The sequence below is a fragment of the Lissotriton vulgaris genome, chromosome 1_1 (genome assembly GCF_964263255.1).
Source record: "Lissotriton vulgaris chromosome 1_1, aLisVul1.2, whole genome shotgun sequence".
Classification (NCBI taxonomy): Eukaryota; Metazoa; Chordata; class Amphibia; order Caudata; family Salamandridae; genus Lissotriton; species Lissotriton vulgaris.
In genome coordinates, this window is record NC_141685.1 from 765,398,418 (window position 1) to 765,421,375 (window position 22,958).

Sequence of the window (22,958 nt, forward strand, 5' to 3'; positions counted from 1 at the left end):
ACCCTATAAATGACTTCACATTAGGGTGGGCTCAACCAGTGTTCTGGGAGTACTTTGACATTGTAGTTATGAGAGAAAAAGATCAGGTTAAATTATCTAGGATATATCATATACAAGTTCATTTATTAATGGTCATCCTGTCAAAATTAAAAATCCAAGTACTGATTTAATACAACAAAGGGGGGCGTTTTGAGGGTAATAAGGGTCTCTACGTCCTATCTCCAGGTCTTCATTGTACAGCTATGTTAAGTTGCCCTGACAGGGCATGTAGCCTTCATCAGGGCCAGAATATCCCTAAGCAACATACAGGAGAACTAAGGAGTAACTCTATAGACTATCAGTAAAGGCTATTACTCATGCACACATTCATGCAAGACACTCATGAAAACGCACGTTTGCAGGCTGGTTGTTCACCCTAACTCGGGGTATACATTTGCGCCCATAGGATGCACGCTGCGGCCTGCAACTGCACCTAGACTGACATCTGCACCCCTGGATCTTGCAACATGTAAGACCTGCCCATGTCAGAGGTGGACTGTGTGTGGGCAGGTCCAATGATGTTAGCTGCTCTAAAAAAAGCAGGCACAGATTTAGGACAGACATGCAAGGAAAGTGCAATTCAAGAACGTCTTGTACCTGTGAAGCCACGCGACTGAGCTCTGTAGCGATATCCACTCCACTGTTGCCAATCCCAACCACAAGGACCCTCTTCCCCTGGAACCCATCTGGGTGTTTGTATTCTCGGGTGTGCATAAATTTGCCTTTGTACTTTTCTAGGCCTGCAGGGATGACAAGAGGCGCATCATATGAAGTGAAGGGCCGTATGAACATGAAAATGAACAGTACCCTGCTTTCTAAAGGCAATAGATTACTAATGAAAAGTCAGTAAAAACAAACCAAACCTTTAGGACACATTATTATAGCTTGGATAAATTGCTTTACAATGGACTAAAAACCTGATCTTCTGAGCCCTTACCCTTACAGGTTGACAAGTGCTCAACACGCAGCTGGAAAAAATGTTAACACTTTTTTCCTTTCTTCTACCATCTGTCCATCCCTATGGTTTCATCAATTATGGATGAACAAATAAGAACTGGCTCAGCCTGACCTTCCTAATTAGTCTGCTCCTTTTCTCAAAATCCTTTATTTAGGTACAAACCATCAAAAGTGTAAAATATAATTGTAATACATGCAACAGTTTTGCTTCATTCAAAATTCATAATACATAAATATACTCTCATAAACATTAAAATATAATCATTAAACTCCCCAGCAGCCCATGTGCAGGGCCATTTCAAAACAACTGTTTTTTTTCAAGATTCAGGAGAGTTCCTCAGAATAATAGTCATATCTCTACATATCTATTTTATTAATTAAAACTAATCCTAGTTTCCAAACATATATATCAAATTCATCATAACTTATAAAATATGTAATTCTGTTTATATTCCCTGACCATGAGGTGTTCACCTGATGACTAGTACGGTTAGTGAAAAGTGAAAGACTTACAGTAAGAAGCCCCATGATTTGGAGAAGAGATTTGCATATTTGCTGGTGAGGCTGATGGAAAGGTGTGAGACAGTAGCACTGGGAGGTTTGGATTTGGTGAGAAGGATTCAGGATATGCTGCAGAACCCCGAATGTATTACCAAGGTGGTTCAAGTTAAATGGAGTGCTATCTGGATAGTGTGATGTTTCTTGGTGTTGGAACTATAGTCAGTGGATAAGGACACAAGTTAATTGAGCAGGGTCGGAAGGCATTCCAGATTCTAGTCATACTTTCCTTCTCCTAGGGAATGCAGAAGCAGAGATTGATCCACTCTTTGCTCAATTCTGTGAATGCGAAGCACTTGATGATGGCAGCAATGGCAGCACCTTTCAAATCTAAACATAAGGAAATCTATCTAGTCATACCAGTCTAATTCTCTAGATTCTCCAACATGAAGCAACAAAAGAAGAATGGTTTGCACACATTAAGGATATCTATATGTCAAAGAGAAAACGACATGGAAAACTTGCAAATGTTAAGGAAAAGTTCATGATGGTTGGAAATAGGATTAATTCCTTAGCCAGTATAGTCTGTATTCTTCTAGAATGCAATGTATTCTTCCAGAAAGCATATAACTGCATTCTTCCCTTAAAAGCTAGTGGCAAGTGTATGTCAAGAACCAGAGAAGAACATACACAGCTTAAATTGTAAAACAATAAATGACAGGGGCCAAAATGTTTCAGTTGTCACTAGTTGTAGTTAGGTACCAGTTACCATAAGTACAGCATTTATTTGATTTGTAAACCCTATAGCACACATTGACGTATCTTCTAACCCTGGGCGTAGAACTACGCTACGCTCGCAGAGCGTGCACAGTTTTCGGTACTACGCACTATGCAAATTACACGTAGCACAGTGCAAAAACGCGTGTCAGGCATTTTTTGATTGCTCTCGGTCCTCAACGTCAAGTAGGTGACCGCGAGTGAGCAAAATCAACATCCTGGCGAGGCTTTTTCCTTGTTCGCGATCAGCAACATCAAGTTGCCGATCGCCAGCGTGGAAAATAAACCTCCCAGCGAGATTCTCAACGCGGGTCAGGTTTCTCATTGCGATAGGTCGCATATGCTCGCAACCGCTCACGATGAGAAACTACCAGTCCGCGTTAAGAATGCTGCTGCTCGAGTACAAATCTACTTGAGCGGCAGAAAACGACCGCTTGCACTATGCAAGATGCCATTTGCAATGATTGCACAGTGCGGACAAGCATCCGGAACTGTGCAATTAGTGCGAACAGCTTTTCCCTACTGCACTACGCAGTTCATGTAGCTACGCGTAGCGTGCGTAGTGCGATTTGCACTTTGCATAGCTACGCCTAGCGCTACTACTCAAACTACGCCCAGGGTTAGATCTTCAAAAAACTTTCCCCAAAAAAAGTTCATCTACCTCAGCTACCCCTTTGAAAGTTTTGGGGTGATTCAAATATTGAGGACTGAAAACAAAAGGAAGTGCTAAAAACATTTTTGCAAAGGAGTTTGAATAGGGATTTTTGAACCGCACTACAACCAAAATGGCTGAATGAAATTACACCAAATTTGGTAGAAAGCTAGGTTATGATTTGAAAAAACGTGCTTTTTGTGATATGGTGTAAATCAGTTCAGTAGTTTAAAAAAATTAAGTATATTTGGATGGTTGGTTTTGCGTGATCCTTGCAAGAGTCCTGCTGTTAGGATTCGGGCTAGTCCTTTCTTTGTGACCATGCTTTTACATCACATGACCGGGGATAGGTGTACAAAAACTAGTCCTACCTTTGGCTCAGTGCTCGATATTGCCAGTGTTTGGATTCCCTTCCTGGTTGTTGGTTGCTGAAACGTGCTGAGCAGAGCCTCCTCTCTGCTGCCCTAATCCTCTGTAGTTGACCCATCCCCTCTCACGGGCTCGTGTAGAGGCTTTTCTTTTTTGTTTCCTTGCCTGCCTTGCTTTTGACCCGTTTTTGGTGTTACGTGTTGTCTGTCAATAGAGTGTTAGAGGTATCCAGGTAACCCTTCCTTTTGTTGTCTACCCTTGTCTTTTTTTGTCCCAGCGCCTTGTGTGTACGTTTAGTGAGGGTTCGGGGGCTCCCGTTCTCTCCAGCGTGTCTAATACGCTGAAGTGCTGAGGTTCGCTGCAAGCGCGAGTGCGTCTCTGTTTGAAGGCGCTTCGCCTCTTTGTGTGCGGTAGTGACGTTTTGGGTCACTCCGCGGCTGCCTTGTTTTGGAAACGCGCTGAGAGTATAGCGCAACGGAGGGCTCCCTGTTCTTAGTCCTTCCTTGTTCTTTTTGTTTATCACGGGGTTTTTTCAGTAATGGCTGCACATTAAAGCCTACCTTTTTCCCCTCATTATTCTTTTTTGGTACGAGGACCTTACGCTAAACGGCCCCTTCACCTGCTGCCCAGTTTCCTAGAGCAGCTACAGGAGTGCATGGTGTTTGAAGTTACAGTACTCCATCTCTTTACAAGGCGGAGCCTGCATGTGCCACAGGTGAGGAGGGTTGTGTGTTTGTTAAAGCGTGGTCACAGGGGGTTGGATATATTGGTGTACAGTGCACTTGAATGGTATTGTTCTGTCCTGCTTATACCTAGGTGCAGAAGTGTAAAGATCAAGGAAGCCGGGTCCCAGTACCAACAAGGGTGGAAGACTTGGTGTCTTTTCAACTTACCACCCTCTTTTCAGGTCTACCGGTGCACCCATAGAGTTATTCCTGTGGGTGTCCTGTGGGCTGGGGAAGGGGACTGGTGCATGCTACGTTCCTGCAGTGCTTGGGCGTCGTGGAATCTGACAGAATATCGAGCCCACGTTAATATAGCACTGCCCGGACGAGCATGGATGACGAGGGTGGGGGTACGGGAGGGCCCTCAATGCAGGATATTATGGGGGCAGTACACACCCTACAGGCACAAGTGCAAGAGTTACAACTGGAGAATGTGGGTCTGAAACAGGAGTTAGTGGCGGTAAGGGCTAGAGAACAGTCACAGCATAGGGGACCTAGTCCTGTGATCCAGCCGGCCACTTTCCAGTACTCAGCAGGGGCAGGAGCAAGTACTGCAAGCAGCAGCTCACCCATAGCAGTGACAGTTTCAACCCCTGTAGCAGTACCCTTAGCCCCCCCAGAGAGATTCTCAGGAGAGAGCGAGAAATTTGGTACTTTTATGAACCAGTGCCAGCTTCACCTTATGTGTAGAACAAATGCCTTTCCTGATGATTCCGCAAAAGTTGCGTTCATATTGTCGTACATGGCTGGCAACGCGGCCCAATGGGCTATTCCGCTAGTAGAAAACAATGACCGTGTGTTGTATAATTATCTGGCGTTCAAAGATTTGATGCGTAGCCTATTCGCCAAACACGCGTTCATGCAGGCTAGTGACGCAGAATTGTTGAAATTACGGCAAGGCAGGCAGGACCTGTTGTCTTATATAGCCAACTTCAACCGATTGGTGTCTGAGACGCATTGGCCTACTGATAAGAGAACATCACTATTCTATCAGGGGTTATGCGAGGAGTTGAAGGATATTGTGTCACAGGTGGTGGATCCGCCTGAGGATTGTGCGGCTTTCATCGATTTGGTGGTGAAATTGAATCACAGGGTGACGGAAAGGCGAGGAGAACGTAGTCGGCTGCAGTATTCACGGGGTGGTTACATGAAACCTGAGGTGAAGCCGGTAGGGGAGAGTAAGACCGTTCCTGAGCCAATGGAGATTGGTGGAGTACGGGGTCCTTTGACTCCAGAAGAAAAGAAAAGAAGGAGAGAGAAGAATTTGTGTCTGTACTGCGGGCAGGGGGGACACTTCGCACGTGACTGTCCAGTGAAGCCCTCTGGTGTGGGGTTTGGGAAAAAGGTGGCATGCATACAAGTGGAGCAAAAAGCTGATTGGGAAAGAAAGGCACAGTATGAAGTGGTAGGGGCGATAGATCAGGCTCCCAGACATTTTGTGATTACTGCTCACTTGTTGTTATCAGCACAGAACCGAGTCCCGGTGTCGGTATTGCTTGATTCCGGGGCCACTGGAAACTTCATGGACATCTCGATGGCAGACAAGCTGATGGTTCCGTGTCATTTAAAGGAACAACCAGAGCCTGTGAGAGCCATCGATGGGACTGAGTTGACGTCGGGGTGTATCACCCGAAAGACGGAACCTCTAGGGTTATTGTGTGATAACGGGCATGTAGAATCCGTGGTCTTTGATTTGATTGACGCACCTTCATTCGGCGTGGTACTGGGAGTCCCGTGGTTACAAACACATAACCCCAGGATCGACTGGGTGCAGAGACTGGTTACATTGGACTCGGTTCACTGTTTAAAGAATTGTTATGTTGTGGCGGCAGAGCAGATTGATCCCTTGTCCTGTGCGGTGACGGAAACGGGTAGGATTCCTCCACAGTATTCCGCCTATAAGGATGTGTTTGATAAAGGATGTGCCCAAGGTCTCCCTCCACACAGGTCCTATGATTGTAAGATCGACCTAATACCAGGGGCCCCTTTACCATGCAGCAGGGTTTATGCTCTCTCTGAACCTGAGGAGGTTCATCTGAAGACATATATAGATGAGATGTTGTCGATGGGTTACATACGTCCTTCTTCCTCGCCTGTGTCATCGGCAATCTTTTTTATACCTAAGAAGGAAGGGTCTTTGAGGGCGTGTGTGGATTATCGCACATTGAACTCTGCCACAGTAAAGAACAGATACCCTCTTCCGCTCATCTCCGTGTTACTGGACCAGCTCCGCAAGGCTACAATCTTCACGAAGCTGGACTTGCAGGGCGCATACCATCTCATAAGGGTTCGGCCAGGGGATGAGTGGAAGACGGCTTTTAAAACTAAGTATGGATTATTCGAATACACTGTAATGCCCTTTGGGTTGTGCAACGCGCCCGCGGCGTTTCAATTCTTCATAAATGAAGTTCTTGGTAGATATCTGGACCAAACCGTTATAGTGTATTTGGATGACATCCTTATTTATTCAGAGAAAGGGCTTGATCATACTGAGCATGTGTTGCAAGTATTGCAGACGTTACAGGAACATCAGTTGTACGCTAAGTTGGAGAAATGTCAGTTTGGAGCTTCTGGAGTGGAGTTCTTGGGGTTTGTCATCTCTGCTGCAGGCATTCGTATGGATCCCAAAAAGATTCAGGCTATTGAGACCTGGCCAGTGCCTACGAATGTGAAACAGATACAGGTGCTTCTTGGATTCGCTAATTTTTATCGGCGATTTATCCTGCATTTCTCTGATATAGTGGCCCCAATGACTCGCCTCTTGAGAAAGGGTGTCCCTTTTGAGTGGACCAGTGAGACTCAAGACGCCTTTCGTATGTTGCTTAAACAGTTTGTGTCTGCCCCGGTGTTGGTGCATCCAGATCCTGTCCTGCCGTATTACGTAGAAACAGATGCTTCCTTGTGTGCTGTAGGCGGTGTATTGTCACAAAGAGATGATGCCACAGGTCATATGCATCCGATTGCGTTCTTTTCCAAAACTTTACTGCCCGCCGAACGCAATTATACGGTGGCAGAGAGAGAACTTCTGGCGGTGAAACTGGCGTTTGAGGAATGGCGGCATTACTTGTGGGGTGCTCGTCACGTAATTACCATCTACACTGACCATAAGAATCTTGAATTCTTTCGTTCAGCCAGGGCATTAACACCACGTCAGATGAGATGGGTTCTATTCTTTAATGAATACGACTTCATTATAACATATAGACCTGCAGCTCAACAGGTGAAATCTGATGCGCTTTCCCGAATACACGTGGATGCCAGAGATGAAGGTACTTCATGTACGAGTAGGGCTATGATCGCTAGTGAGAGAATAATAGGGGCAGTGACAGGGAATGATTTTCCTGCTCTCGTGAAAGACCGATTAAGTCACTTGGATCTGGCCCCTTGGTTAACCCTACCCCAGGTGGTGTTACAAGATGGACTGTTGTATAAGGAGGACAGGTTGTTTATTCCCCCTGGGTTGAGGGAAGAGGTGTTGGAGTGGTGTCATTCCTCCGCTCTGGCAGCACATCCGGGAGTGAGAAAGACCAAGGACTTGTGTATGAGGTGGTTTTGGTGGGAGTCCATGTCAAAAGATGTTCAGGGGTATGTAGGTGCATGTCCGGTGTGTGCGACTAGTAAACCTTCGCATTGTAAACCCTCAGGACTGTTACAGCCTTTGCCGGTTCCACCTGGCCCGTGGCATTCTTTGAGCATGGATTTTGTAACCGATCTACCTTCCGTCGCAGGCTTCACCGCCGTGTTGGTGGTGGTAGATTTATTCACCAAGATGGCCCACTTCATACCATTCCCAAACTTCCTACCGCAAAGGAGATGGCGGTGGTGTTCATGTCTTCAATTGTGCGTTTACATGGGTTGCCGGAGGTGATCATATCTGACAGAGGGGCACAATTCGTTTCACACTTTTGGACTGAGTTGTGTGGGGTGTTGAAGACCAAGATCAGTCTGTCCTCGGCGTACCATCCTCAGTCGGATGGTCAGACTGAGCGCACTAATCAGACGATGGAGCAATACTTGCGGTGTCTGATTGCGTCCTTGTCCTGTGATTGGGTAACTGCACTACCCATCGCGGAGTTCGCCTATAACAACAGTGTGCATTCCGCCTTGGGCATGACACCTTTTTTTTGTTCCTTGGGATACCATCCGAGGGCGATGGCTATACAGCCCACGGGACGCGTGCCAGCCATCGACGACGTGTGTAGGCATTTGGGAGACATCTGGACTTTGGCCAGAAAGAGCCTGTTAGAAGCAAAGGAGGCCATGAAGGAGCAGGCAGACAAACACCGAATCCCTGCTCCAGCCTACAAATTGGGGGATCAGGTATGGCTGTCTTCCCGTAACTTGAGGTTACCGGGATCTCTTAAATTGCAGCCTAGGTTTGTGGGCCCATATCCCATTCTCCAGGTAATCAATCCTGTAGCGATGAAGCTCAAGCTACCTCAGGAGTATAGTGTACACCCTGTTTTTCACACCTCTCTGCTCAAGCCCTATGTACCGACAGACCAGGTGTTGCCACCCCCTCCTTCGGTCCTGGTAGATGGCCAAGAGGAATTTGAGGTCCAGGCTATACTTGATTCCAAGTGGGTCCGGGGCCGTCTTTTCTACTTGGTAGATTGGAAGGGGTATACGAAAGAGGATAGGACGTGGGAGCCGGCGGGGGGGGGTTCATGCTCCACGGTTGGTTCGGCTATTCCATTGATCACATCCCTCCAAGCCTAGACCGGTGGGGAGGATTGTTGGGGGGGGGTACTGTTAGGATTCGGGCTAGTCCTTTCTTTGTGACCATGCTTTTACATCACATGACCGGGGATAGGTGTACAAAAACTAGTCCTACCTTTGGCTCAGTGCTCGATATTGCCAGTGTTTGGATTCCCTTCCTGGTTGTTGGTTGCTGAAACGTGCTGAGCAGAGCCTCCTCTCTGCTGCCCTAATCCTCTGTAGTTGACCCATCCCCTCTCACGGGCTCGTGTAGAGGCTTTTCTTTTTTGTTTCCTTGCCTGCCTTGCTTTTGACCCGTTTTTCGTGTTACGTGTTGTCTGTCAATAGAGTGTTAGAGGTATCCAGGTAACCCTTCCTTTTGTTGTCTACCCTTGTCTTTTTTTGTCCCAGCGCCTTGTGTGTACGTTTAGTGAGGGTTCGGGGGCTCCCGTTCTCTCCAGCGTGTCTAATACGCTGAAGTGCTGAGGTTCGCTGCAAGCGCGAGTGCGTCTCTGTTTGAAGGCGCTTCGCCTCTTTGTGTGCGGTAGTGACGTTTTGGGTCACTCCGCGGCTGCCTTGTTTTGGAAACGCGCTGAGAGTATAGCGCAACGGAGGGCTCCCTGTTCTTAGTCCTTCCTTGTTCTTTTTGTTTATCACGGGGTTTTTTCGGTAATGGCTGCACATTAAAGCCTACCTTTTTCCCCTCATTATTCTTTTTTGGTACGAGGACCTTACGCTAAACGGCCCCTTCACCTGCTGCCCAGTTTCCTAGAGCAGCTACAGGAGTGCATGGTGATTGAAGTTACAGTACTCCATCTCTTTACAAGGCGGAGCCTGCATGTGCCACAGGTGAGGAGGGTTGTGTGTTTGTTAAAGCGTGGTCACAGGGGGTTGGATATATTGGTGTACAGTGCACTTGAATGGTATTGTTCTGTCCTGCTTATACCTAGGTGCAGAAGTGTAAAGATCAAGGAAGCCGGGTCCCAGTACCAACAAGGGTGGAAGACTTGGTGTCTTTTCAACTTACCACCCTCTTTTCAGGTCTACCGGTGCACCCATAGAGTTATTCCTGTGGGTGTCCTGTGGGCTGGGGAAGGGGACTGGTGCATGCTACGTTCCTGCAGTGCTTGGGCGTCGTGGAATCTGACACCTGCAAACACTCAATTTCAAATAATTGAGCGATCTAGTTGTCTGAGAGGGCTTCTTTTCCCATTGATTGACTCGCACCTGTGCTCTGATAGGCTGTTTGCTCATGTAGCCAGGCCCGGTGGCCAACAATGAGCCATGCATGGCTCTCGGCCAAGGACGTCAGGGGTTTGTGTTACCTATGTTAATAAAATATTACCTTATGTTAAAAAACTAGAAATTCACTGACAAAAACAAACATTAAAGTGGTGTAAGTTAGGTATGGAAATAATATCTTACTTTGCATTTTTTTAAACTCAAAAATGTACAAAACATTTGGGGTAAAGTGGCATTATAGCTAGGTGGAAACCTCAGTATAAACATAATGTTTTAAACTAAAAAAAGACACTGAATTCTAAGGGTTATAGTTATTTCAAGTAACTATAACTTGTGTTCTTGCCATGCACTGCCAATAACCTCACTAATCACAACACTGATTACATGTTCTATGGCGCCATTAATAACAACACTAATGACAACGGAACTAAGATCATTGATTGCCGAGTTATAATTACTTTAAATAATTCTTAAGGTTGAATTTCAGTGTTTAAAATGTTAGGTTTAAACTCACATTTAAATATAGCGATAAGGCAATTAAGAACAATAACTTCACTTACCCTGAAGCCCCTCACTTTAGTGAATCGCATGATGGTGCTCCTGGCATATTGGCATCTTTTGCTATGGACAGAATTGAGCCTCGAAAAAACGGGGGTGAGAGTTAAGATGACTGGAGTCACGTCTATTTGAAATAGGAACTAAACACTCAAGGGGATTTAATAAGGAAGAGGAGTTTGCGGCCCATTATGTTATTGAATGGGCTCCTGTTTTATCTGCATTCTAATGCTATACCAAACAGTTTTTCATGTCCCACTATCTAATGCATTATCCCATTCTTTGCTTCTTGGAATGCTTCTTTTAGCTGCATCAGCTCACTGGCCCTTATTTATCGGAGGGCCTTAAATCAAGCCATTAGCGGCAACATTGAGTCAATTTGGGAGGTTATTAGAAAACAGGTTTTTCTGTAGGAGGCCTTCTTGCACCAAATTGTTAATTGATTAATGAAAATAATGGTGCAAAATCCGAAACATAAATATGCAGCTGGACCCATCAGGGGATTCATTTTTCAATATGCATGTATGAAATCTGACCACTTTGATAATTGTTGTGAGATGTATAAGCTTCATGTTGCATGTCAATACAGATACGCAGTTGCTTTTTATCGTTTGGTATCACTTTTCTGGCTGGACAATGCGAAGCAATGACAGTACCCACGTCCTCTGCTGAGATGCATGCACAATAGTATTTGCTTCATTCCCAATGAGTTGATTCTGTAACAAACAGAAGAAAGACTGTAGGGAGCTTTGAGATAGTATGTTTCCTGTCACCACTGAATGTTTTCTATATGTTTTGAGTGAGCGAATAGGGCAAGTTGTTCTGAGGAAGGCTGCTAAGTCGATATGCGTTACTTAATAACAAATAAACCAGTGATATTTGTGGAGAGACAGCATATTTCTTGAATCAAAACTATCAATGAAATTGCAGGAATATGTGTTAACGAGCTTCAGCACCCATTACAAGGCATTGGTGCTGCTTGGCGAGGGAGCAGCAACACCATACTTGTCACACAGAAAAATAATTATTATTTATATTTATTTCATTTAAATACTAAAATTATTTAATTTAACTATTGTATTTAATAAATACTATTATAACAATAGTAGTAGTACTTTGGCTCGCAGCTTTAAAAAAAAAATTCAATCTAAAAGCAAAATCCTGAAGCGTCTTATATCTAGTTCTTTTCAGCAGTTTAGCTATTTTTAAGAATGTTGGTATCTGCGAGCCTGATTCCTGTACCATTTTTTCAAAGAAAAATGTATCTATGAATCCCTTTGGTTCCAGTAAGCGCACTGCGAGATCTAAAATCGATGCATTGTAATAGGTTTGCATTCTAGGCAATGCTAGTCCACCCTGTTTAATGTCTAACTGGAGTATTGACTGCTTGACCCTGGAGGCCTTTTTACTCCAGACAAATTCTCTAAACATTGATTCCAGCTCTTTAAAAAATGTTGCATTAATTTTAAAGGGGATGTTAATAAAAAGAAATACTAATAACGGAAGTATGGACATTTTTATAAGGGCTACATGGCCTATTAGCATTAAACGTAAAATTGACCATTTATCAAGCAATATTTTGATTTTGTTCTGCATTACTAGGTAGTGTAGTCGAAATACTTTTTCATACTGACGAGAGGCATATATTTCCAGGTAACATATTGGTTCCGTACTGAACGCCTGGTGTTTAAGGTTTGATGGGAGAAACTCCAAGTACGTATTTAACACTAAAATCTCGGTTTTATATTTATTTTGTAGCCCCCAATCCTTTCAAATTGGCTAAATTCTAATAGCACACGGTCCAGATTCGGTCTCTCCGGACTTAAATATGGAATAATATCATCAGCGAATAGTTTTAGCTTTGCCATATCTGGTATTGGGGCTCCGATTTCCTCATAGTCACGTATGCTCACCAGGGCTCAATAAAAAAGGTGAACAACAAGGGGGACATCAGGCACCCTTGTCTGGTCCCACGATTAATGTTCATTGTCCCTATTTGATTTCCATTAATGACCACCTGCGCCTAGGCACCCTAATATTATGTTTTTAAACATATCTATCACCTGGTTGGGAGCCCCAAATGTGCACAGACCCAAAAAAAAGAGCATCCCAGTTGACCAGGTCAAACGCCTTTTCGGCATCTACCATCATATTTGGTGAGGGGTGTTGAATTATTCCTAAAAAAGTCAAGTGCTTGAATTACAAATCCGGTATTCAAGGACATTGACCTTCCAGCAACAAATCCTAACTGGTCTTTATGTATCAGTTCCTGTGCGAGTGGAATAAAGCGTTGGGCTCAAACCTTCATAAGAATTTTATAATCGACATTTAGGATACTAATCGGCCTATAAGAATTTACGTCTTTATGCTTTTTGCCCTTCTTAATAAAGCTTACAAACACAGATTCTTTCAAACTAACGGGAACACTGCCCCCTTCTTAATGTGATTAAACGGTCTTGTAAAAAAGGGGATCACTTCCTTAGAGGAGGTCATATAGAATTCTATGGGGAGCCCATCGTTACCACACGCTTTTGCGCCGGGAATTGATTTTAGAACGATTAAAGACTCCTCTTCTGATATGTCAAGTTGTATTTGTTGCCTAAGGAACTCAGACAAGCTGGGGATACTTATCTTCTCCAAGTATTCCTGGATTAAGTCCAGTTCAACTTCATCATGAGTGGTATAGAGTTGTTGATAGGGCTCCATAAAAATCTGAGCTATGCAATCCTTATCAGTTTTCAGAACATTGGTCTTTGGATCTTTGATTTCAGAAATAAGGGCAGTCTCCTGTTTGTTTTTAATGGCCCCAGCTAGCAGTTTCCCAACCATTTGACTGTCCTCGTATACCCGCTGTTGATAGGTCCTAGAGCTATTTATTTCTTCTAGAAAAATACATTCCCTTAATACCTGTTTTGCCTTTATGATCTGACCCCCACCTTCCCTCCCCCCCTGTATAGTGGTATTTCGCAGCCTCAGGGCCCTATCCATTGCCTGCTTACGTTTCCTAATTTTTGCACGTTGTTTTTTGGACTGGGCAGCGGAAAAGGCAACTATCTTCCCCCGTAATGTTGACTTGAACCCCCCACACAAAAAATAAATCTGCTGTTCCTTCATTAATCCTAAAATACTCTGCAATCAATTCTCTTGTCTCTGCTGTCCACTGCCACCTAGATCTTATCCTCCTTCCCTCTTCTATTGCCAGCTCAAGTTTCACACAAAAGTGGTCAAAAAATGTGTTCGCCCCTATTTCAGTACCCATATAATTCAGTGATCGAGAAACAAGAAAATAATCAATTCGAGAGGCCGATTTAAATTAGCGAGAGAAATATGTATATTTACTGGCTAACTGATTACTTTTACGCCAGTGATCTAATAAATTATTTTAATATTTTTTTTATTTTAGAAGTTTTCTCTAGCGGTGGCCAGACCCGAGGGTATCGGAGCGCTTTACAGTGGATGTGGAGAAGACAGGTATAGAATAATAAAGCAAAAAAAAGATTCATATATGTTCACAGATTAAAAAATTGTTTTGCGCCTGAGGGGCGACTTTGAGGTAGCGACTTTGAGGTAGTCAGAGGTTCAGGTTGTGCTGTTGAGGTAGAGCGGTCCGGAGGTGTTTTCGGTTCATAGCATTCTTGATGTATAGTCAAAGTTATTATTGGACTTCTTTCTTAGCGATGAAGCGCCCGGGTTGCGGGTTAGAGAGACGGGACGTGTGAGGGCGTGGGTAGGTGATGACAGGTCGCTGCCAGGCAGTGGCGTGTTGGTTACGTAATTGAGTTCGGGAATGCACGGTTAAGTTAGAGGATTTTTAGTCGGCTCTTGAATTCTGGAAAGGAAGGGGTAGTTCTGATGTCCACAGGGATGGAGTTCCAGATTTTAGGAGCGTTGCTTGCAAAAGAGCGGGCTGCAGTTTTTTATTTCCGGGTTTTCGGGGGGATGAGTAGGAGGGAGTTTGAACTTCTGACACTTCTGGATTGACCAGCTTTCTTGAGCTTAGAGGCTAAGTATTCTGGTTTCCCTATGTGCAAGGCTTTGTGTGCAAGGCAGACCGTTCTGAAGCTAGCGCGCATTTCCACTGGTAGCCATTTTAGATCTCTCAGTGCGGGAGATATGTGTTCAAATTTCTTTGCACCGGAGACCATTCTGGCAGCTGCATTCAGGGTAGTTTTGAGTGGCGCTAGGTGGCATAGAGCTGTGCCTGAGAGGGTTGCGATTCCATAGTCCAGTCTGGACAGCACCAGCGATTGAGTGGCTTGCTTGAGATCTCTCGGCGGAATGTGCGGTTTGATTTTATTGAGGAGGTTCAGATTGAGGAAGGCGCTCTTAGCGAAGTTCTTGATGTGGTTCGTCATTGATAGTTTGTGGTCAAGAGAGATTCCAAGTGATTTTACCGAGTTAGTCAGGGTGAGATTTCCGTTGAGGGCATCGATAGCTTTCACCCATTCAATGATTTGCGGGTTATCCTCCTTGTTAGAGATGAGGAGGATCTCAGTTTTTCCTTGATTGAGTTTAAGGTGATTCGTCGCTAGCCAGTCTTTGACTTCTCTGAGAGTGTTGTTGAGCCTTAGAATGTCATTAAAGGAGGAGGTTTCTATGTAGATCTGTGTGTCGTCGGCATAGAGATGGAAATGGATGTTGGCTTCTTTCAGTATGGTGGTGAGGGGTACCATATATATGTTGAACAGTTGAGAAGAGAGAACAGATCCTTGGTGGACACCTCTGGTCACGGGGAGAGGGTCAGATGTGAAGGATTTGATTTTAACTCTTTGGAAGCGATTCTGAAAGAAGGAGGAGAACCATTGAAGGACCACATCGTCCGTGCCTACCCGTTCTTTGAGGGCCTTGATGAGCAGCCCATGGTCTACTGTGTCAAAGGCCGCTGACAGGTCTAGGAGGATGACTAGGCGACAGTGATCTGAATCAAGGGAGTTGCGGATGTCATCCACTATGTTCAGGATTGCGGTTTCGGTGCTATAGCCTTTTCTGAAGCCTGATTGGTTATGGTCTAGAAGATTAATGTTGTCGATCTGGTTGTTTAGTTGGCGTAGCACACATTCTTCTAGGATTTTGGCTAGGAAGGGCAGACTGGAGACTGGTCTAAAGTTGTTAAGGTTGTTAGTGTCTAGGCCTGGTTCCTTCAGAAGAGGTGTAACCTGGCCAATTTTGAGGCAGTCAGGGAGGATGGCAGTTTTTAAGGAGCTGTTGATGATTTCACACCAGAGTGGAGCAAGGGTGAGTTTCAGATCTTTGGCCATTTGGGAGGGGATGGGATCAAGGTTGTGGGATGAGGGTTTGGAGGATGAGATTAGATTGAGGATCTCTGCTTCGTGGATGTGGTCGAAGGAGGACCAGGCGATAGTGGTAGGATCTCTAGGGGTGGTTTTGGTTGCTGTTAGGTCGTTGTTGCCATGCGAAAGGGGGTTGATGTCGAGAGATAGTTCGATCTTGGAGATTTTTTCGTTAAAGAAGGTGGCAAAGTTATCACATAGGGTTTTGGAGGGCTGCGCATGGATAGTATATGGCTTTGATGTTTGTTTTTTGATGATGTCAAAGAGTTCTCGTGGTCTGTTTTTTGAGTTGTCCAGCGCATTGCAGAAGAAGTTTGTTTTTTCTCTATTGATATGCTTCTTGTACCTTCTACTTGCTGCTCTGAGTTCCTCGCAATGGCTGGAGGAGAGGTTCTTTCTCCAATGACGTTCTGTGGCTCTGAGGTGTCTTCTTTCCTCGTTGATGTCCTTGTTAAACCAGGTTCTAGATGGGTTGTTCCTAGGTTTTTTCTGTTTTAGGGGTGTCAATTGGTCTAGGATGGCGGATGGCGGATGTGGTAGTGTTGTAGTGAAAGGTGAGTTCAGTAGTTGAGAGGCCTTCCGAGGAGATTGGCAGGGTGGAGGCTATTCTTTCTTCTAGTTCATCTGTGTTGATCTGTGATAGGATCATAGTCCATTTAAGGGGGACTGCGATGGGTGGTTGGCACAGGATCGGTTGCGTGGGGTCGAATAGGATTAGGTGATGGTCTGACCAATGTACCGGAAGGATGTGGTCTATAGAAATTGCCTCATGTTGGGCGATGATGGCGTCCAGGATTGCCCCTTTGTTGTGGGTTTCTTTTGAGCAGTGTTGGGTAAGGTTGTTGGAGTGTAGAAGTTCGTTTAGGGATTGTATTGTGGCACGGTTCTCATTGTTCCAGTGGAGGTTAAGATCACCTAGAATGAGGCTGTTGGACTCTCTGAGAGAGCAATGGGCGATCAGGTCTTATAGTTGTTCAGTGAACATTGCGTTGTTACCAGGGGGATGATATAGAAGGTGGCATTGCAGTAGATTTTTGTTGGTTGTTTTGATGTTGGTCGTAAGACATTCAAAGGAGTTGTAATTAAAGGTATCGGTTTCAACCACTGATAGGTTGTTGTTGTGGATAATTGCCATGCCTCCGGCTTTTTGGTCCTTCCTATCTTTATTGATGATGGAGAAGCCCGGAGGGATGAGCATGTCTAGGATAGGTGGGGAAGAGTCATTTAGCCAGGTCTCGGCGATGAAGGCTACGCCTATGTTAAGGTTGAGGATGGATTCTGCTAGCTCTGTAGAGTGTTTTGTGGCAGTTTATGAGCATGCAGTTGGTCCGGGGAGAGTCTTTTTTTATTGGTTCGGTAGGGATGGTGATTAGGGAGCTGGGGGTCTGGGGGGTTTTGGGAGGGGATGATCATTTCTGAAACCGGTGATTACCTGGATAGTGAATTGAGGGGGGTGAGTGGTGGGGATTGTGTAGGAGGTGGCCAGCTCGAGGGCCTTTTCCGAGGACATGGCTTTCACCGCTCTGTTAGGTCTCCAGGCCTCGGACGAGGAGGAGGCGTGTGTGTTGGTTGAGAGTGATTATTCGGTTGGCCTGGGGTGAGTGGGGGTGTAGGAGAAGGTGGTAGAGTGGGTGTCAGGGGGAGGGTTGTGGAGTGTCGAGAGGTTGGTGAGGATAAGATTCAGGCCTTGTATTATAATGTCGATTTGGTTTTCGATACGGGTGAGGCGGCAGTGTGACCCTTCCTGAGTGGGTGGGTGTTGCTTCTGGCTATTGTCTCCTTGGCGGGGAGAAGAGATGATATGGTTGTGTTGGTTTTTGGCACTAATTAGGATGTCTGATTGGGTTGTGGAGTCTGATTGGGTTGTGGTCTAGGATGGAGGAGTGGGGGATGGGCTGCGTTAGTCCGTTTTTCTTGAGGGGCAGTAGGGATTGTGGATTGAGGGACTTAAGGCTGGTCTTGCGGCAACCTAGTGCTGATTGGGGGGTGTTCAACAACCAAAACAAGTGCCAATACTGAGACCCAATGTACTAGACAACTTTGTCAAAGACTCAAAAGATCAATTTGTAGTCCTGAAGTGGTTTGAATCCTTCAAACTTAATTTTTATTTTCAAATTTTCATGAAAGACAGAATACAAAACATTATTTTCAATATGTGTGACAACAACATTAATTAAGGAAAAACAGAACGAGACACATGAATGACAATAAAATTCAATTCAACAACCTCATGCATACTCGTAATCTGACTCGAAACCTGATTCAACTCACACTCACACTAATGCACGCAAAGACAAACTCACAAAAACAAGTGTCCAAAGACAAAACACCACAACACCTGCGTTCTAAAAAAGTGAAAAATGGATTTGTAACAGCGTGGGGTATTAAGGCAGAATTAAATATGATTTACAATGTCATCCTGCTTCCCCAACTATAATTATAGTTAGAACGCAGGTGTTGTGGTGTTTTGTCTTTGGACGCTTGTTTTTATGAGATTCTTTAGAAATAGTGGAAAGTCTTTAGCGCCTTGCACATCATCTTTGTTGGAATCTATTGTGGGCTCCGTTGCCTGTTTTATCTCTGCAGTCTGTGCGCCATTTATTTGCTTCTGCATCTCTACTACTCCATTTTCCAAGATCGGATCCCGGAAGCTCCTCTTCGGAGCTTTTCAAGCTTAGGTTGAGACCTGGATGATTGCCTGGCTACTCTGCTCTCATCACTGAAGATAGTGCTTTAGCCTGTGCTTGGTGTGTTTTTGCCTTTAGCCCGGTCGCTGAATCAACTTTAGCCACTGGGTGAATTTGTTTAAGAGGTTTCCCCATTTTTTCCTCTCTACCCCCTCTTTCTTTTTTCTTTTGCCTCAGTTCCAGGCTCTTATTTTCCACATTTCTGTGCCTCCTTGCCTCCTTGCCTCCTTGCCCCCTTGCGGTACAAAAGGGTGTGGTGATGGACAGAGCATCTGAATCAATCAAACACTCACACCCAGTCAAAGGATCTGGGTTTAATCCATCACCGTTCTTTAGCCCACTCTGCCACCCCAGTTCAGACATGGCTATATGCAAATCAGTCTGACCCTGTGCCTCATGGGAACAGTCCAGCCCGAACTGCCAAGCCATGTCTTCCCTGGACCGGAAACAAGCTTCCGAGGACCGGTTTATGGCATTCCAGCCGTCTTCAGCCTTGCTTGCTTGAATCCTGTGGCAAAGTGAGCAAGGGACTCACGTCTGAGCACACCCTGCCACACTTATGGCGGCCAAAAGCAGTACAAAAGGGGGTGGTGAGGGATGAAGCATCTGAATCAATCAAACACTCACACCCAGTCAAAAGATCTGGGTTTAATCCATCACCGTTCTTTAGCCCACTCTGCCACCCCAGTTCAGACATGGCTATATGCAAATTAGTCTGACCCTGTGCCTCATGGGAACAGTCCAGCCCGAACTGCAAAGCCATGTCTTACCTGGACCGGAATCAAGCTTCCGAGGACCGGTTTCTGGCATTCCAGCCGTCTTCAGCCTTGCTTGCTTGAATCCAGTGGCAAAGTGAGCAAGGGACTCACGTCTGAGCATACCCTGCCACACTTATGGCAGCCAAAAGCGGTACAAAAGGGGGTGGTGATGGACGGAGCATCTGAATCAATCAAACACTCACACCAAGTCAAAAGATCTGGGTTTAATCCATCACCGTTCTTTAGCCCACTCTGCCACCCCAGTTCAGACATGGCTATATGCAAATCAGTCTGACCCTGTGCCTCATGGGAACAGTCCAGCCTGAACTGCCAAGCCAAGTCTTCCCTGGACCGGAAACAAGCTTCCGAGGACCGGTTTCTGGCATTCCAGCCGTCTTCAGCCTTGCTTGCTTGAATCCAGTGGCAAAGTGAGCAAGGGACTCACGTCTGAGCATACGCTGCCACACTTATGGCGGCCAAAAGCGGTACAAAAGGGGGTGGTGATGAACGGAGCATCTGAATCAATCAAACACTCACACCCAGTCAAAAGATCTGGGTTTAATCCATCACCGTTCTTTAGCCCACTCTGCCACCCCAGTTCAGACATGGCTATATGCAAATCAGTCTGACCCTGTGCCTCTGGGAACAGTCCAGCCCGAACTGCCAAGCCATGTCTTCCCTGGACCGGAAACAAGCCTGCAGCGTGCATTTCTACCACCCCTTCTATTTCCTTTTTCGAGCCAAATTAAAGGGGTTAGGAAACTGGTATTCGCAGCTGACGAAACTCAATGTGTCCCCTGTGGTCGAGAGATTTTTAGGAAGAGTGGCACATGAAACTGATTGCACGCTGCCTAGTCAGGAGTAGCAGTTAATATCTCAGCTGGGCAGTAAGGCATTAAGAGCTGCCAACTTTAAAAGGATGGCCTTCCTGTCCCATTGGTTGGCATATTACACCCCCCAATCCCTTAGTAAAAGATATCCGGGAGTAGAAAATAAATGTTTCCGTTGCCATTCTGGGGGGAGAAGGGACTGTCTCCATACTTTTTTCCATGTACAAAAATAGAGCTTTTCTGAGTGAAGATTTTCTTGGCTATAAGCCAGGCAATCCAAAAAAAGGTAGAACCTGAAGATGTGGTAGCCTTCTTTGGCATTTATAGAGTAAGGGGAGACTTGAAAAAATCAGAAGCGACTTTTATTGCGATCAGTTCTTTGGTTGCCTGCTCCTTAACCCTCCAGAATTGGAGGTCGGAAGATGCTCCCTCCTACTTGAAGCGGATAAATAAAATGCAACGTATTATGGGATTTGAAAAAGCATATGCTATGAGGATAGAAGCAACAAGAAAATTTGAGGCTGTCTCAAAGCATTTTAAGAATTTAGAAATCATAGTGTTTCTAGAAATGTTCTAGTTCTTGCACTATACTACTTTGATGGTTTAGCACGATGCACTTTTTATGTGCTGAGAAAGAACTTTAAAAAGCACTATAGCACTTTGGCACTTTTTTGCACTTCTAATAGTGCACGGGGATCCCCCCTGTCTACTGTAGCACTAAGCACTTTAGTATTTTAATAGTAAAATGTATATAGTTGTAAGAAGTTTAAGATCTGGCTCCTTTATCGACATTTCATATTGATTTTTATTATGTCTTGACATTCTGATCCTTGTTGGTTTATAGGTAATTTAAAATTGGTTCAGTAAATGTACAATGTTTAACGCAATATCCTGATGATAACTGTTTGTAAAAGTATCTCCCTTTTGCTTTGCTTAGTAAAAAGAAAAAAAAACTTTTCCTGTGGGTCACAACAATATCAGAGATATGTACATAGACAAAACTATAGCACTTTTCAGCAGCACCACAGACCGAGGTCACACGGGTAAAACCAATGTCAGATGTAATGCTTTCCTAGTGAGTAATCAATGTATAAGGCAAACCGCTGGCTAGTGTTGTGAATCACAGGTGGTTCACCTACAGTCAGCCCATACACACACTCACTCCACACCACTATGTGGTGCAATGTATATCAGGCAAGTCCACACAGAATGCATTCATACAAATACACACCCAGCACCCTAATGCAGTGCAACCAACGCCCAGGAGGTCAATTGGTAACCCGTCACAGACCCAATGGCACCAAGCCTCCCTCCACACTCTAACTCACCTTGAATATCCTACACCCCCTGACTGGAGACACTCCCTCCTCTCCTCGGGCACTAGGCTGCATGCAGTCAAATTCACTCTTCGTCAGGGTACCATGGAAGCAGGCATGGGTAGGTAGCAGGATTAAATAGGAGGGAGTCATCAAAAGGGGTTTGGCAGCCACTTGAGAAGTTCACCCACAAGATGCGGAGCAGGGACGGGCTGAAGGCAATAGTCGGTCACACCTAAGGGGTCTGCAAGGGCCTTCAGGCACCAGCCCAGTTCTAATCTGCATAGCTTAGGGGGTTCACGTTGTCTCTCGACCCACTCATGCTCATTCTCAGAAGAGTTCTTCCAGCCACTCAATTACTCTCACCACCCAGTCCCAACCCGGACAATACTACCTGGCAACACAGTGTCATCGGGGAAGGAAGGGTGAGGAGAGGGCCGGAGCCATGCTAGATTTTTTGCATATCCACATTTGGATAAATGTAGCAATCTTAAAAATCTAGCATGGATACGGCCCTCCAGGACTTACTTTGGAGAACCCTGACTGAGAGCACTGCTTCCAGCATTCCATGGTGGTCCTGTAGAGAGGAGGGATGCATGGCTGCGGTTTCAGGGTTGGTATGCACTCTTGGTGCTTAGCACCCTGATCAGAGCAACTGAATGCTTTTCCATCAACTTCCTTTTCTTCCCTATTTCGTGAGGTTGTCCGCTTTCTCTTCTCTCCCTTCTGTTATCCTATGGTGGTATTGATTTTTATGGATTGCTGACTCAATATCTTTGCAAAGGGTTTGACAACTGTAACATCTTTAGACTTTTCAGGAGGACCAAAATCAGTATGCTGCATCTGAAGCCCAAAGCAAAAGATCAGCCTGTCATTTTTTTTTACCATCCATGGACTTGTGTGATCACACTTAAGTGTACCATCTGCAGTGGTTGCTTGCATTTTGTGTCACAACATGTTTCCATCTCCACTACAAGAGCATCCGTTGTTGTATCTATATGTAATATGATAAAGATCTTTAGGGGCATTGGCAGTTCTTTGAATATTATCTTTTGGGAGGACTGTCAATGTTGAAGAGTGAAAAGTAGTAGAATGTCATTAGTTGGCTCAGACGTGTGGTCCAGCCATCCACTGACTCTGGTGGAATTAGACAGCTCGTCTTGAACGTGAAACATTATTTTTTCTATGTTGCACTGAAGATCAAAATGCTTCTTCTTGCTCTCTTTTATTAGTGTGCATGTCTTCATTTTGTATGTCAGGAAAGATATGGACAGGTGTTCAACTTCTTCACTCACTAAATAGATGACAAGTTGCATACATGAGCATAGTAATAGCTATCCGCTGTAGCATGTAGATAGTTCCCCACTTGCTAAGTCCACTTCTCCTTTCATGTTCCCCCTGCCTGAGCATCAAATATGTTTAAAGGTGTTGCCTGAAAAACATGGTGAATACTGTCATTGCCATCTGCCATTGGAGGCTAGCATGTGCAGTTTGTCTGAGAGTATTACATAGGGTGAGGTAAGTGAGGCCAATGCTGGATGTCATATTTCACATAAGCAGGATC

The 22,958-nt window shown here is 45.0% G+C and overlaps 1 protein-coding gene across 2 annotated transcripts in view; it reads right to left on the minus strand.

Annotated features, from left to right (window-relative positions):
- Positions 1-22,958, minus strand: part of LOC147747792 (dimethylaniline monooxygenase [N-oxide-forming] 2-like) — a 270,079-nt gene that overhangs the window by 85,103 nt on the left and 162,018 nt on the right. For both annotated transcript variants that reach the window (XM_086955855.1, XM_086955864.1), the window contains exon 5: positions 637-779. In XM_086955855.1, the coding sequence (XP_086811981.1) occupies positions 637-779 (143 nt within the window). The remainder of the gene's footprint in view (positions 1-636; positions 780-22,958) is intronic.